Here is a 15,915-nt window from a genome sequence, read left to right on the forward strand (position 1 = left end):
ATATCCAAGCAACTACATGCAAAATTCCAAAAAAAATTGGAATTGGTCTCAAGCTCTGGGAGAACTCAAAAAGGAATTCAAAAATCAAAGAAGTTGAAGAAAATGGGGAAAAGAAATTAAAGTAATGCAAAAAGAAAATAACAGTTCAAAAAGCAATTTGTCAAAAAAAAGCAATTGGTCAATTGGAAAAAGAGGCACAAAAATACAATGTAGAAAAGAGTGCCATGAAAAATAAAATGGATCAAATGGAAAGAAGGATCAAAGGTCATGTAAGAAATTCAGTCTTTAAAAATTAGAATTAGGCAAATAGAAGCTAATGACTTCAAGAGACATCAAGAAACAATAACAAAATCAAAAGAAGAAAAAATAGAAGAAAATATGAAATATCTCATTGAAAAAAATAACTCACCTAGAAAATAGATCCAAGAAAGACCATGTAAGAATTACTGGACTACCTGAAAGTCATGACCAAAAAAAAAGAAATTATCCAAGAAAACTGCCCTGATATTCTTGAACAAGAGGGTAAAAAAGAAATCGAAAGAATCCACAGACCATCTCTTGCAATGAATCCCCAAATGATAACTCCCCAGAAAGTTATAGCCAATCAAGAGCTCCCAGACCAAGGAGAAAATATTGTAAGCAGCCAGAAACATTTCAAATATCATGGACCCCCAGTCAGGATAACACAGGATCTGGCAGCTTCCACACTGAAGGACCAGAAGGCTTGGAATATGATATTCTGGAAGGCAAGGGAACTGAGTTTACAACCAAGAATCACTTACCCCAAAAAAAACTGTCTATATTTTTTCAGGGGAAAGTGTGGTCATTTAATAAAATGGAAGATATCCAAGCATTCCTGAAGAAAAGACCAGACTTAAGCAGAAAATCTGATGTCCAAATGCAAAATTCAAGAGAAGCATAAAAGGTAAATAAGAGAAAAATGTAAGGGCTTCAATAAGGTCAAAAAAGAACCATATGCTCTGGTATTTCATTGAAAAGGTGGATGGAATATGGGTGCTGAATGTATGCTGTCAGACATGGCTGCTGTGTCAGCTGTGTCTGCAGGTTTTGTTGAACTTTTTCTTAGTTACAAGGTAAGGCAGACTAAGTGAAGGTACTGAGGGGGATGTATCTGAAAAAGAGAGTGATGGAAAAACAAAAGATATCCAAGAAAGCTTTGGGGGGAAAATCATTTTAGATAAAGTAGCATTGGCATTTGGCACAGCCTTTGTGTTCAGTTCATAAGGTCCCTGATTGGGGTTGGGAAGAACTATGGGCACCTTCTTTCATTTTATATATTGAAAAATCCAGGGCTACTGATGATTCCATCTACTTCTGATTGTATCTTGAGTAATCTAATTTGACATCAGAAACCAAAGAACAAAAATATCAACATATTCACATATTTCAGGCTGTTACCTGAATCTCTTTAAAAACAAATCCAAAAAAATCCAATATATGATCCAAGAAAATTCCAAAGGACTCATGATAGAATTAATGGCATCTAAATGCAGATTGAAGTAGATTATTTTCACCTTATTTTCTTCTTGTTTGTTTAATGAGTTCTCTTCTACAAAAGGACCAATGTGGAAATATATTTTGCATGATCACACAAGTATAACCTAGATCAGATTGCTTACAATCTTAGGGAGGGAGAAGAGAGGGAGAGAATTTGGAACTCAAAATTTTAGAAAACAATTGCTAAAAACTACTTATTTAAATATTTTTTAAATTATTATTTTCATGTAATTGGGAGAAAATAAAACATTAATAATAAATAAAAACAAATCCATGCTACAAAATTCTAAAGTGTTGTTATGGATACCACATTCTCTTTAAAAGTAAAATCTCAAGCACATTAACTAAAGTTGGTTCATCCTTTTCTGTCTCCCAGGTTCATAGCATTCAAAATGTGGTATGGATCACTTTGGGTCTTGAACCCCTAAGAAATTAGCAAAGTTGTCCAGCAGGACTCATGGGTGTGAAACACCTGTCATAAAGGGGGTCTGGGAGGACTGAGAGTAGAAGAGAAGTAAAAGACATGTATCAAATCTAGAATGTAAGATGGCTGGGAAAATAGGTGTCAGTCACATTGTAAATAGGGGTCTGTCCAGGCCTAGAGATGGGAGGCCAGCCTCAGACACTTCCTAGTTGTGTGACCCTGGGCAAGTCACTTAACTCCCATGGCCTAGTGCTTACTATTCTTCTGTGTTGGAACCAATAACTGTATTGAGTCTAAGGCAGAAGAATAAGGGTTAAAAAAATAGGGATCTTTGTGTGTCTCTGCGCATACGCACGCACACATGGATGACCTAAACATATTGTATGAAGGGAGTCCATAAGATGTACAATTTGGTGTGAAGGGCAGTGGTGAAGGATGGACATGTATTCCACACAAGGTGAGTGACAGATGCTGTATGAGGGAAGATGTTGCCAAAGTCAGAATTCCAAACCCCAAATACTATTCTACCTCATTCTGGTTGTGGGTCCCAGCACCCAGATTCTATGATAACAAACTGGTTACAATGGGTAAATACCAGCCAGGTGACAACTCTGTGTGTATGTGTGTATGTGCGTGTATGTGTGTGTGTGTGTACATGCACACACGTGTGCATATCAGACACAAAAGGCCAGTGAAGGGAAGAGGATGAGCAAAAACTGGGAGAAGAGAAATCGTATAAAAGAAATATGGCTGATGGCGTGTTTTTCTTATCATAAAATCATAATATCATAAATTTAAAATAGGAAGGGACTCTAGAGACCACAGAGTCCAACTCCATCATTTTACAAAGGTGGGAACTGAGGCAAGTGACTTACCCAAGGTCATGAAAATTAAAAGAGTCAGAATCGGCATTCAAAGGGGCAGCTGGGTGGCTCAATGGATAGAGACGGGAGGTCCTAGATTCAAATCTGACCTCAGACACTTCCCAGCTGTGTGACCCTGGGCAAGTCACTTAACCCCCCATTGCCTCGCCCTTACCACTCTTCTACCTTGGAACCAATACACAGTATTGATTCTATGACTGAAGGTGAGGGTTTAAAAAAAAAAGAGAACTGGGATTCAAACTCAGGGACTCTGACTCCAAATCCAATGGTTAGGACTAATGAGACTAAGGGATTCAAAATGGTTTTGGGGGCACTGGATGGAAGGATGAGGAGCCTAGAGAGAGTTGGTGGTGAAAAAAGGCCACTGATACAGGCATGGGGTACAGAGTGGGGAAGGGGCCAGTGCCATAGGTTTACCCTAGATGATGTCTATCTGAACTGAAACCCTAGCTGCATTGGCAACCACATGTGGGGGGCAGCCTCAACCTTTAGGGGGGCACTGAATGTGCCCATTTTCCAAGGGCTCTTTTTGCAGGGCCTCTTTCTCCTGGCCTTGAGGCATTAGTAAGAGATCCTTATATAGCACAGTGGTGCTGCTGAATGTGTCACACTGGAATCCTGTGGGGCCAGTTCAGGCCAACATCATTAAGCCTCTCATTTGTCATCTCAACACTTCAACTCTTGCTAAGCCAAGGGATTCAATTTACACGTCTTCAATGCCTCAAAGATCTGTCATGGGGGTACAGGGAAAACCTCCCTCCCTCCAGCACAAATCACAGCCCCTCTGACTTTGGAGCCACTCTTTGATATTCACAGAATCACAGGATTTCAGAGCTAGAAGGACCAGTCCTCAGAGGCCAAAGAGTCCAATGTGTACTGGAAGCAAATCCTCACTACAAGATCCCCAACATGCGGTCTTCCAGCCTTGGCTCAGAGACTCACAGAATCCAAATCTTGAGCTGAAAGGGCCCTCAGAAGCCATCTAGTCTAAAGGTCACAAGCAATAGCATCAGAGGTAGAATTTAAACCCGGGTCCTCAAACACCAGAGCTCCAACTCTTTCCACTGGACCACAACACCAACTACTGGGCCCAGTTCTAATCATTATGAAGCTCTCCCTTACATCAAGAAGTCCATCACCGCCTTTTCTGTCTCTTATTTTCCTTTTGCCACACTCCTGAACCATGTGGTTCCCATCATACTGACCTGCTTATGCCTTCTGATCTCATAACTCCCTCTCTCACATCTTTTTTAAGTGTATTTTTTAATGAACAAAAACCTATTTTCTTTCCTACCTCCCTTCTCTCAATGGAAAAAAGGAAAAAACAAAAACAAAACTCTCATAATAAATAGACGTAGTCAAAGAAAATAAAATTACACATCGGCTATGTCCAAAAACCCTTCCATTAGCCCTCTTTCAGGAGGCAGATAGCCTATTTCGTCATGAGTCCCCTGAAATTGCAGTTCACCATTGATTGATCAGAGATCTTAAGCCTTTCAGAGTTACTTGTATTTACAATATTGTTGTCATTGTGTCCTGGCTCTCCTCACTTTACTCTGCATAAGTTCATACAGGCAGACCTTCCCAGGCTCCTCTGAAACCATCCCCTTTATCATTTCTTTCTTTTTTTTCTAAACCCTTCCCTTATGTCTTAATATCAGTTCTAAGACATAAGATCAGTAAGGGCTAAGCAATGAGGATTAAGTGACTTGCCTAGAATCACATAGCTAGGAAGTGTGTGAGGCCACATTTGAACCCAGGACCTCCCAACTCCAGGCCTGGCACTCTAACCATTGCGCTGCCTAGCTGCACACATTCCCCCATCATCATTTCTTTTCTTTTCCTTTTTTTTTAAATAGCCCTTACCTTCTGTCTTAGAACTGCTACTAAGTATCAGACCCAAAGCAGAAGATCGGTAAAGGCTAAGCAACTGAGGTTAAATGATTTGCCCAGGGTCATACAGTTGGGAAGTGTCTAGGGCCAGATTTGAACACAGGTCCCCAGATTCTAGGCCAGTGCTCTATCCACTGAGCCACCTAGCTGCCCCACTTCATCATTTCTTATACCACAACAGTATTTAATCATATCTATAAGCCATCATTTGTTCAGTCATTCCCCAATTTAGAGGTACCACCTAAGCTTCTAGTCCTTCTTTCCCAGGGCTTAGTTCACTTTTCTTCTTTTCTTCTAATCTTAACTTCACTGTTTGGTTGCCAAAACCTTATTAATTTTATGTAATCCAAATGACGCTTTATCTTCTGCAATCCTCTCTATCCCCTGCTTTGTCTTGAATGGTTCCCCCAGCCCCAGATCCCAAGGGGAATTTCTTCCTTGGCCCTCTAATTTATATCATGCTTTATGCCTAAGTCATATATATTTGGAGCTTATCTTGGTACATGGTGTGAGATGCTGCTCTCAAGCTACTGAGTACCTGAAGGTAGGTAAGGAGAGAGGACCTTTCCCCCTGCAGCCAACCTGGCCGTGAGGCTCTCTGCACTCACTGGGCTAGTCCTTGGACAAGACACACAGTTCACTGCTGGGCTCCTCTGATTTACACGAACAAATCATAGGCACGGATTAACTGAACAGTTTAAGACTCACCACGCTGTAGTAATTCTTGGTAAGCTGAAGAGTGTCAAGTCCTTTTACCGTCTTTGGGGAGCCAGGTTTCTCTGTAAAAAATACATTGAAAGGATTAAAAGAGTGACACAATCCTTTTACAACATTAAGTTCATTGACAGGCTATAAAAGAATGACTTCTAGATTGATCAGTAATAAACCAACAATCCTTAAGGAAGCCTGGCCCTAACTTTAGTAAATCAGAGAATTATGGAGTTGGAGGAAACCTTAGTTTAATTCATCTGGGAATGAGGCCATCATGCTAGATGTCAGGAGACTTGGCCAAGGTCATGTAGCTAGTCAGTGGCAGAGCTGAGACTAGAAATTCAGAACTTTCATTGGCAGCAGACACAGTCTCTCAATTACATTCCAATGAAATGTACAAAAGGAGCAAAAACATTAAAAATGGAGTTAGTCTTTACAATTTTCCATATAGACACACATCAATGACTCAAGGGCCTGGATTTCATCAGCGTGGGGAACTTCCACCAATGTGAAACACTCGATAAGAATGCCAGAGAGGTGGCCTTGTTTGGGCACCCCCTACCATCCCAGTCCACTAGAGCCAGCTTTCTTGTGCTCAGTTCCAGGGTTGTTTGTCTCTCCTGAGGCTCAGGTCAACAGGAAAAACATCAACACAAAAAGAATTCTGGACTTCTGGTTTCTTGAAATCTCCTTGATCCTTGGAGGCTCAGCAATTCTAGTCTTTCTGTCTCTTCCTGGTGCTTCCTCAGAGCTAAGAGACATGCCCAGAGAGGCACAGCAACTGAGTGGCCAATGCAGAGCCTGAAGCTGGGTCTTTCTGACTCCCAAGACAGGCTCTGTCTTTCTACACCAGCACTCTGCCACTCCAAAGCAAGTTTTGAGAAAGCTACAGAAATAAGAAGAATAATAATAAATAAACCCTCCTTCTGGGCTAAAGCCCAGACAAGACCTGGATCTGTAATTCCCTGAGAACCAAGGATGTATTTCTGTGTCTGGAACTTCATAGATCATTCAGGATGGTCCCTAAAATATATGCCCTTGTTTTGGACAAAGTTAAACTTCACCCCTATCAACTTCATTTCCATTTCTGTTTTTTACAGGAATCTTCTTTATAGAAACATTTTGATACAATGGACACTTCCCAACAAAAACTCCAACAACTCCCTAACCCAGAAAGTACCTTGAGGAAAAGGAATCATCTCAAAGTCTGTGCATTGCTAAGACTGATGGCACATGACAGTTTCCACTTTCCCAACTCACCAACTAAGCCCTTTTCTTTTCTTTTTCAAATGTTTTAAAAATCCCTACTTTCTGTCTTATTAACAACTCTAAGACAGAATGGCAAAGGCTAGGCAGTGGGGGTGAAGTGACTTGCCCAGGGTCACACATCTAGGAAGTGTCTGAGGACCCAGATCCTCCCAATTCTAGGCCTGGCAAACTATCTACTCCATCACCAAGCTACCCTGTGCTTTGCTTTTCAAATACAAAGTCCTGCCCCTTTCAAAAGAGCAATCTTGGGGGCAGCTGGGTGGCTCAGGGGATTGAGAGCCAGGCCTAGAGATGGAAGGTCCTGGGTTCAAATCTGGTCTCAGACAGCTGTGTGACCCTGGGCAAGTCACTTCACCCCCATTGCCTAGCCCTTAGTGCTCTTCTGCCTTGGAGCCAATACGCAGTATTGATTCTAAGGCAGAAGGTGAGGTTTTTTTTAAAAGAGCAATCTCCTTGCAGAGGGGACAGTTATGGTAGATAGACACTGGCGCTTCTTCGATTATCCTGCCTCTGGATTTCCACAGTTGCTATAACACTCTTCTACTCAGAGCTGAATTTCTGAAGAATCGACTTTGCCATGACATCTTCTTACAGAATCACAGAACTAGAATGAACCTCAATGCCTATCTGGTCCAAATCCTGTGTTAAGAAAATTCTCCCCTCTAACAAGTGGGCATCCAGACTGTGCTTGAAAGACCGCCCCTGATGGGGAGCCCACTCCCTCCTGAGGCAGCTAATTCCACTTCAGGTCAACTCTCATCATTAGGAAGCTTATCCTAACAACGGCTGCCTCTTTCAAACATCCATCTCTTTTCATTGATCCTGGTTCTTCCCTCTGGGACTGAAGAGAATGAGAGGCATCCCTCTACTACAGGACAGCCTATCATATAAATGGAGGTAGCCCTCATTTCTCCTGAGTCTTCAGGCTACATCGCACCACCAATTCTCTCAATTTATTCTCAAAAGGCCTGGCCTCAAGGCCCTATGCCATGCTGACTGCCATCTTGTGAAAGTTCTCAAGGAACAAATCAATGATCTTCCTAAAATGTGGTACCCAGAAGGATCCCTGATACTCCAACTGTGATCTGATGAAGATTGAGCTGGGCAGGACAAATCACCTTCTGATGCCCAAGAGGGCATGAGCTGTGGGAGCCACTATATCCAACTATGGCCACAGACTGAACTGCTATCCAGTTGATACTCCAAACCTTTCTCAGAAACTGCTTTCTAATCTCACTCTGCCTCTTGCTGCTTTCTGGGCTCGTGTTCGTCTATTTTTCTCAAGGCAGCCAAGATGGTTTAACTCATTCATAGCTTTTTGGTGGAGATATGATATAATCCAGGATTGTGTATTCTCCTCCCTATACCTCTCAGTCAATACAAAACCAGCATACCAAATATGCCACCAAAAGCAGTCCCCAGAATAGGGAGTGGCAGTAATACCAAGTCTATGGCCCAGGAGAGAAGGGAAAGACAGGAATGAATGTCAGTCAGTCAGTCAAGTATTTATTAAACATTTAATATGTGTGAGGCACCATGTTGTACCATAAAGATGCAAAGAAAGTCCAAAAGATGGTACCTACCCTCAAGGAGTTTACATTCTAATGGTAGAGAAAACATGTAAATAACTAGGCCCTTGCAGGAAATATACAAAGGAGACGGAAGGCAATCTTAGGAGGAAAAGACATTAAAACAGTGATGGTGAACCTATGGCATGGGTGCCAAAGGTGGCACACAGAGCACTCTCTGTGGGCATGCAGTTGCTCTCCCCACCCCACCCCCACCCCAGAGTTTATTACTAGAAAGGCAGAGGGACTGGGGGGGAGTTGCTCCCCTCCCCTTCTCCACCGTGCCTGATGACATTTTTCACATCCTCACCCCTATGCCCAGCAGCCCCATGGGAGTGCACAGGGGGTCAGATGGGCAGTTCACAGGTGGCAGAGCTGGAGGGGAGCTGAGAGTTCAGGCCACTCCCCTCCCCCTCTGTACACTCACTGAGGACGTTCCTCACTTCACCCACCCCTTCCACCCAGCAGCCCAATGGGAGCGCTTTCTCCCTCCCCTGTGTAGGGTAAGGGCAGGAGTGGGGCATGCTCAGCACTTGGTGTGGAGGAAGGGCACAGCACTCAATGTGGGAGGGGCATGGCACTTGGTCTGGAAGGGTAGGATTAGGGCAGGGCCCAGCACTTTGTCTCCAAAAGGTTCAACATCACTGCATTAAAAAATGGGGACACTGAGAAAGGTGTCCTGAAGAAAGGAGGGTAGGAATTGAGCTGAGTCTTGAAGGAGGCTAGGGAAACTAAAAAGTAGAGAGCAGGAGGCAAAGTATCCCAGGTGTGAGGGATAGCTAGGGCAGAGGCATGGAGATGGGAAAAGGAGCATTATGGAGACTAGTGTACCTAGAGCACATAGAGGGGAGAAATGTAAGTACTGTCAAGGCAGGAAAGGCTATAAAGAGCTACAAGGGCCAAACAGAGGGACAGACAGTCAGGATTTGTACAAAATGCTGAGCTGGACAGTGGATTGGACAGAAAATTAGGTTTGGAGCCAGAATGGATGAGTCTCCAACTCCACCTCCAATATCTAGAACATGAAGATAACAACACCATATAACCACACCATACAACCTTCTGGGAGAGGCCAAAGAAAAGAAAGTCATTGATCACAGGATAAGATAGTAGAATGTTCAATGCTTTAGAGGTCAGGCCTTTGTTTAGGGATAGGGATAGGGAAACTGAAATCTACAGAAGAAAAGGGCCCTGCCCAATGTCAGAAAATTAGTAAAAGGCACATCTGGGGTAAGATTCCAAGTCTCCTGACTCCACCAAGATTCTGGGGATCTTTCTGTTATATCATACTATGATCTGTCCTATCTCATTCCTCCCTCCCTGGCTCCACGCCTACTTCTGATAGTTTGGTTCATCAGGGCAGCTAGGTGGCTCAGTGGATAGAACATTGGGCCTACATTCAGAAAAACTGAGTTCAAATTCGGCCTCAGACATTTACTAGCTGTATGACCATGAACAAGTCACTGCACCTCTTTTCCTTCAGCTTCCTCATCTATAAGATATAGATAATTAATAATTACACCTTCCTTTAAGGGTCTGTGACAGAGTTGTGAGGATTAACACAATGCCTGGCTCATAGTAAAGGCTATATAAAGGTTAGCTATGATCCCACCGTCCTCTAGAGCTGTGTGGGCCACTACCACACCTCTCCCTAGGTGAGCATGTTTTGAACTCAGCTCAGAGTTTCATAAAGCTCTTTTTGGTGCCTACTCTGTCCCTGACATTGTCCCAGGACTTGGGGTTCTGGAGAACAAAATATTATGCAGAAGGAAGTCTCATCCTTACAGGATCAGCCAGTGGTGGCAGACATGAGCAGGAGGAGCATGCAGATGGTGGACAGCAAACAGATAGGGAAGAACAGACTGGAAAACAGCTAACTCAGTGTAACAAACACTTATTAAGTACCTATGTGTAAGGCACTGAACTAAATACTAGGGATATGGAGCTGGAAAAAGCCAGAGCTCCTGCCTCAGGAGCTGGCATTTCTTCTAGGAAGATGGGTACATGTCTATGCTTAAGTGTGCCTCAGGGTCATATGAAGGAGAGAACACCAATAGCTGGGGGATAGAAATAAAGAAAGGCTTCATGGGGTAACGCCTGAACTCAACCTTGAAGGAAGATAAAGATCTGGAAATGAGGAAAGGATGTGTTTTAGGTTTAGGAGACAGCCTGTGCAAATGCATGGAGGTGGAAGATAGAATGGTCATCACAGATTATTGATTTAGAGCTGGGATGGACCTTAGAGGTCAGAAGGCCCAACTATCTCATTTTACTGATGGGGAAACAGAAGCAGAGCCAGGGAACAACTAGCAGCCCAGTTTGCATAGGACACAGAATCTTGAAGAATAATTTAAAATGAAGGCCATAAAAATAGGTGGGAGCCAGATTATGGAGGGCCTTAAATGTCAAGCTGAGAACTTTGTATTTTATCCTAGTAGTAATAGGGAGACACTGATGCCATTTGAGCAGGAGAGTGACACAATCAACAAAAGGCAAATAAAAAGAAATGCACTGGTCTCAACTTCAAGATTTAGAGAAGTACACCAATCTCTGAAGATCAAGGCCTGCTTCTACATGGCACTGCATGACAAGATGTGGCATGGAGTGATCTGGGCAGCATGAAGGGAAAGAGTATATGAAAATCCAGGGCTTGCCACTGCAAAGAATTCTCAAGTGAGAACTAAGTAGTCCTGAGCATGTTTGCATACACCTGGAGGCAAGTAAGTGCATGCTCACACACACACACACACACACACACACACACACACACACACACACACACAACCTTTTGGATCATATCTACAGGACACAGAAACTCATCAATTCAACCAATTTAGTATTCAAACTGCAGTATGGCAAAACAACCAGTCAACTGAGTGGGGCCTGTAGAAAGAGTGGTCGGAAAACTTCTGGAGTCCTAATGCAAAGATCCCTGCCCAAACAGCATTCATTCTCCTCTTTCCCTACCCAACCCCCACTTCAACCCTTAACATGGATTCCTGCTGCGGGCTCCATGGCTAGAGGGCACCGAGGACACTTTGGGACTTGAGTAGCAGCTCTGGGCATGAAATCAATCTGGACTATACCCATGGGGACTGCAAACAAACAGTCTGAAGACCAAACTGGGAGCGGAATTCCAAGCCTGGCTTACACAAGCCCTTAGCAGGGGAGAAAGTCATCCAGAGGCTGACCATGGAGCACCCATTTAATCATGCCCCACATCAACAACCACCACCTCAGATTTCAGCGAGGCAGGCCCCTGCTACACAGCCTAAAGCCCCTCCTCTGAGAGTCTAGGAGTTGTGGTGGATAAATAAAATTCAGCACCCTGAGGCCAGAATGCTAATGAGCAAGGCTGGGATAAGGGTCCCATGGTCCATCCCCACATGGATCTTTCAATTAGTTCCTTCAACCAGCAATTGGACAGCCTTCTCTGGCTGGCCTCCAGGCCCAGAACCTAACCTGCACAGCTTCCCTTGCATTCTAGCTAGATGCCCACCTTCTCCAGCCCCTCTTAATTCTGGTGTCTTCCATCTGTTATTTCTTTCTTCTATCACTTGTTTGTACCTATTTGTTTGCCTATTGTTTCCCCACTTAGAGTGGGAGCTCCTTGAGGTCAGGAACTGTTTTTTGCCTCTTTTGGGCTCCTCAGGGCTTAGCACAGTGCCTAGTGCATAGTAGGTGCTTAATAAATGTTTACTGGCTAACTATAATGCAAAGTACTGTGGGAGAAACTGGGGGCTTGAAGAAAAAAGTGACCCAGTTTCCCTCTTTCTACATGAGGTCTTTTCTGATGACCCTGACCATCAGTTCCTCCCGTCTCCCAGTGCCTTTTATGGATGCATTTTGTATATGCTTCTATATGTACAGTCTACTGAGAGGAAAGAACACATACACAGAAAACAAATATTTACAAAATACAAAAATCATTCCTCATGGAGGGCACTAGCAACCAGGGGGAGGGGGTGCAGAGTCAGAAAAAAGTTTCATGTAGCAGATACTGAAACTGAGTCTAGAAAGAAGATAAAGGATCCAAGAGGTAAAAGGGAAAAGGGAGAGCATTCCAGGCATGGGGGACAGCCTAGGCAAAGACGTGGAGAGGGGAGATCGAACAGCCAGTTGTCTGGAGTGTCACTCATACAAAAGGAAGGTCACATAAAGCTTAGTTGGATCTGCCAGACTTCATGCTCTACTAGTTTAGTTTTCAAGGATCCAGGGTCACCTGCACATCATTCTGAGGCATATCATCCAGAGGACCTGCTTCATTACTGTAAAAAAAAACCCATTTCACTGATGTCTATACTGCCTTTCTGATGAATAAACCAAAAAAGCATTTGTCAGTTACTTACATGCCAAGCATTATGTCAAGCACTGGACATACAAACAGAACAAAAAGTTGAAAAAAAAATCCAAAGTTTCTGACCTCAAAGAGCTCACAATCTAATGGAGAAGATAAAACAAAAACCCCTGAAGGAATCAGAATGATCAAAGAAGTAATGAAATTTTCTTTTTTTGCAGATGACATGATGGTAAATTGGAAAATTCTACAGATTCAATTAAAAAGTTAATTGAGGGGGCAGCTGGGTAGCTCAGTGGATTGAGAGCCAGGCCTAGAGACGGGAGATCTTAGGTTCAAATCCGGCCTCAGACACTTCCCAGCTGTGTGACCCTGGGCAAGTCACTTGACCCCCATTGCCTACCCTTACCACTCTTCCACCTATAAGTCAATACACAGAAGTTAAGGGCTTAAAATGAAAGAAAGAAAGAAAGAAAGAAAGAAAGAAAGAAAGAAAGAAAGAAAGAAAGAAAGAAAGAAAGAAAGGAAGGAAGGAAGGAAGGAAGAAAAAGAAAGTTAATTGAAACTATCAACAATTTTAGCAAAGTAGCAGGATATAAAATAAATCATCAACATTTCTATAAAACCCTAACAAAGACTTGCAAGAAGAGAAAAAGAGATCCCATTTGAAATAAGTGCAGACTGAATAAAATACCTGGGAGTATACCTGCCAAAACAAACCCAGGAACATAATTATAAAAGACTGTTTACACAAATAAAGTCAAATCTAAATAACTGGAGAAATAATAATTGTGCATGGGTGGGCAGAGCAAACATAATTAAGTTTAATTAATTAATTAATTAGTTTAGGGTATTTTTCCATGGTTACATGATTCATGTTCTTTCCCTCCCCTCCTCCCACCCCCTTCTGTAGCAAACAAGTAATTCCACTGAGTTTTACTTGTGTCATTAATCAAGACCTATTTCCATATTATTAATAAGTAAATATAATTAAAATGACAATCCTACCTAAAGTAATCTACTTATTCAAAGCCCTCCCAACTAAATTACCAAAAAATTTATTTTAATGAGCTAGAAAAAAATAATAACAAAATTTATTTGGAAGAATATCAAATGAATTAATAAAAAAATGTAAAGAGGGGGCAGCTGGGTAGCTCAGTGGATTGAGAGCCAGGCCTAGAGATGGGAGGTCCTGGGTTCAAATCTGGCCTCAGACACTTCCCAGCTATGTGACCCTGGGCAAGTCACTTGACCCCCATTGCCCACCCTTACCACTCTTCTGCCTTGGAGCCAATACACAGTGTTGATTCTAAGACAGAAGGTGAGGGTTTTTTTTTTTTCTTTTTAAACCCTTACCTTCCGTCTTGGAGTCAATACTGTGTATGGGCTCCAAGGCAGAAGAGTGGTAAGGGTAGGCAATGGGGGTCAAGTGACTTGCCCAGGGTCACACAGCTGGGAAGTGTCTGAGGCCAGATTTGAACCTAGGACCTCCCGTCTCTAGGCCTGGTTCTCAATCCACTGAGCTACCCAGCTGCCCCTAGAAGGTGAGGGTTTTAAAAAAAATGTAAAGGAAGGAAATCTAACAGTGCCAGATTTTAAACTACATTATAAAGTAGTAATCATTAAAACTATCTGGTAATGGCTAAGAAGAAAAAACATAGATCAATGGAACTGGATAGATTCCACAAACAGTAGTAAAAGATTATGGTAACTTGTATTTGACAAAAGTATAGATCCAAGTTTTGAAGATAAGAACTCTCTACTTGGTAAAAATTGCTAAGAAAATTAAAAAGTAATTCGGCAGAAACTAGGTGTAGACAAATATCTTACACCATCCACTAATATAAAATCAAAATGGCTACATAAGAGACTTAAAAGGAGATATTATAAGTAAATTAGAAGAATAGAGAAGATATTATCTATCAGATTTATGGATAAGAGAGGAATTTATGAGTAAACAAGAGATAGAAAGCATTGTGAGATATAAAATGGATAGTTTTGATTATATTAAAGTTTTTGTACAAATAAAATTAGTGTAGCCAAGATTAGAAGGAAAACCAAAAACTAGGCAAAAAAAGTTATAGACAGTTTCTCAGGTAGAGAATATATCTACACACACACACACACACACATATATATATATATATATAATCTATCTAAAATATACAGAGAACTTTGTCAAATGTATACGAATAAGAGCCAATCAAAGATTTATATGAACTGAACCAGGAAAACAGTATATACAGCAACAGAAATATTATTTGATGATCAACCATGAAGGACTAAACCATTATCGGCAAAGCAAGGCTCCAAGATAACTCCAAGGGATTCATGATGAAAAATGTCATCCACAACCAAAGAAGAAACTATTGGCGTCTGAGTGCAGATCAAAGCACGCTGTCTTCCACCATATTTCCTTCATGAATTTTCTATTACATGTGTGATATGGCATGGTATGAGGTATATGGAAATATGTATTGCACGACAGCACTAGTACAACCTATATTAGGCTATTTACCACCAAAGTGGGAAGGGGAAGGGAGAGAATCTGAATCACAAAAGGTCAGATAACAATTGTCAAAAATTGTTTCTACAAGTGATTTTTAGAAGTTTAAAAAGAAAAGAATAAGAGCCATCCTCCAAATGATAAATGGTCAAAAGATATGAACAGAACATGCTCAATGTGAATCAAAAAAGTAATGAGCTCTTAAGTTGAATTAATAGAGTTATTATGTCTAAAACCATGAATGAGGGATGTGCTCTGGTCAATTTAGTCGATTAACAATCATTTATTAAATATCTAGTATGAGTTGGATACTGTTGCTAGGCACCGGGAACATAAGGACAAAAACTAAAACAATTTCTACTTGCAAGGAGGGGAAAAACGAACAGAAAATTGTCAGATGAAGAAATCAAAGCCACATGAAAAAATGCTCTAAATCCCTATTGATTAGAGAAAGGCAAATCAAAACAATTCCAAGATATCATCTCCTACCCATTAGACTGGTTAAAATAACAAAAGGGAGGGGGCAGCTGGGTAGCTCAGTGGATTGAGAGTCAGGCCTAGAGATGGGAGGTCCTGAGTTCCAATCTGGCCTCAGACAGTTACCAGCTGGGGGACCCTGGGTAAGTCACTTGACCCCCATTGTCTACCCTCACCACTCTTCCGCCTTGGAGCCAATACACAGTATTGATTCTAAGACAGAAGTTGAGGGTTTAAAAAAATGACAAAAGGGCAAAATGACAAATGTTGGAGAGGATATGGAAAAGTGGAGATACTGATATACTGTTGGTAGAGCTGTAGACTGATCCCACTATTCTGGAGAACAATCTGGAATCACATCCAGGGAG

The 15,915-nt window shown here is 42.0% G+C and overlaps 2 protein-coding genes across 2 annotated transcripts in view; one reads left to right on the forward strand and one right to left on the reverse strand.

Moving 5' to 3' along the window:
- The window catches only part of LOC123253517 (transmembrane 9 superfamily member 2-like), a gene marked incomplete at its 5' end in the record, with an annotated part of 941,355 nt that overhangs the window by 699,111 nt on the left and 226,329 nt on the right, over positions 1–15,915 (forward strand). The window lies entirely within an intron of this gene.
- Positions 1–15,915, reverse strand: part of ARHGEF6 (Rac/Cdc42 guanine nucleotide exchange factor 6) — a 119,245-nt gene that overhangs the window by 64,476 nt on the left and 38,854 nt on the right. Inside the window, exon 6 of the mRNA XM_044682631.1 lies at positions 5,428–5,498. Within this exon, the coding sequence (XP_044538566.1) occupies positions 5,428–5,498 (71 nt within the window). The remainder of the gene's footprint in view (positions 1–5,427; positions 5,499–15,915) is intronic.

Source organism: Gracilinanus agilis, chromosome X, assembly GCF_016433145.1.
Source record: "Gracilinanus agilis isolate LMUSP501 chromosome X, AgileGrace, whole genome shotgun sequence".
NCBI lineage: Eukaryota > Metazoa > Chordata > Mammalia > Didelphimorphia > Didelphidae > Gracilinanus > Gracilinanus agilis.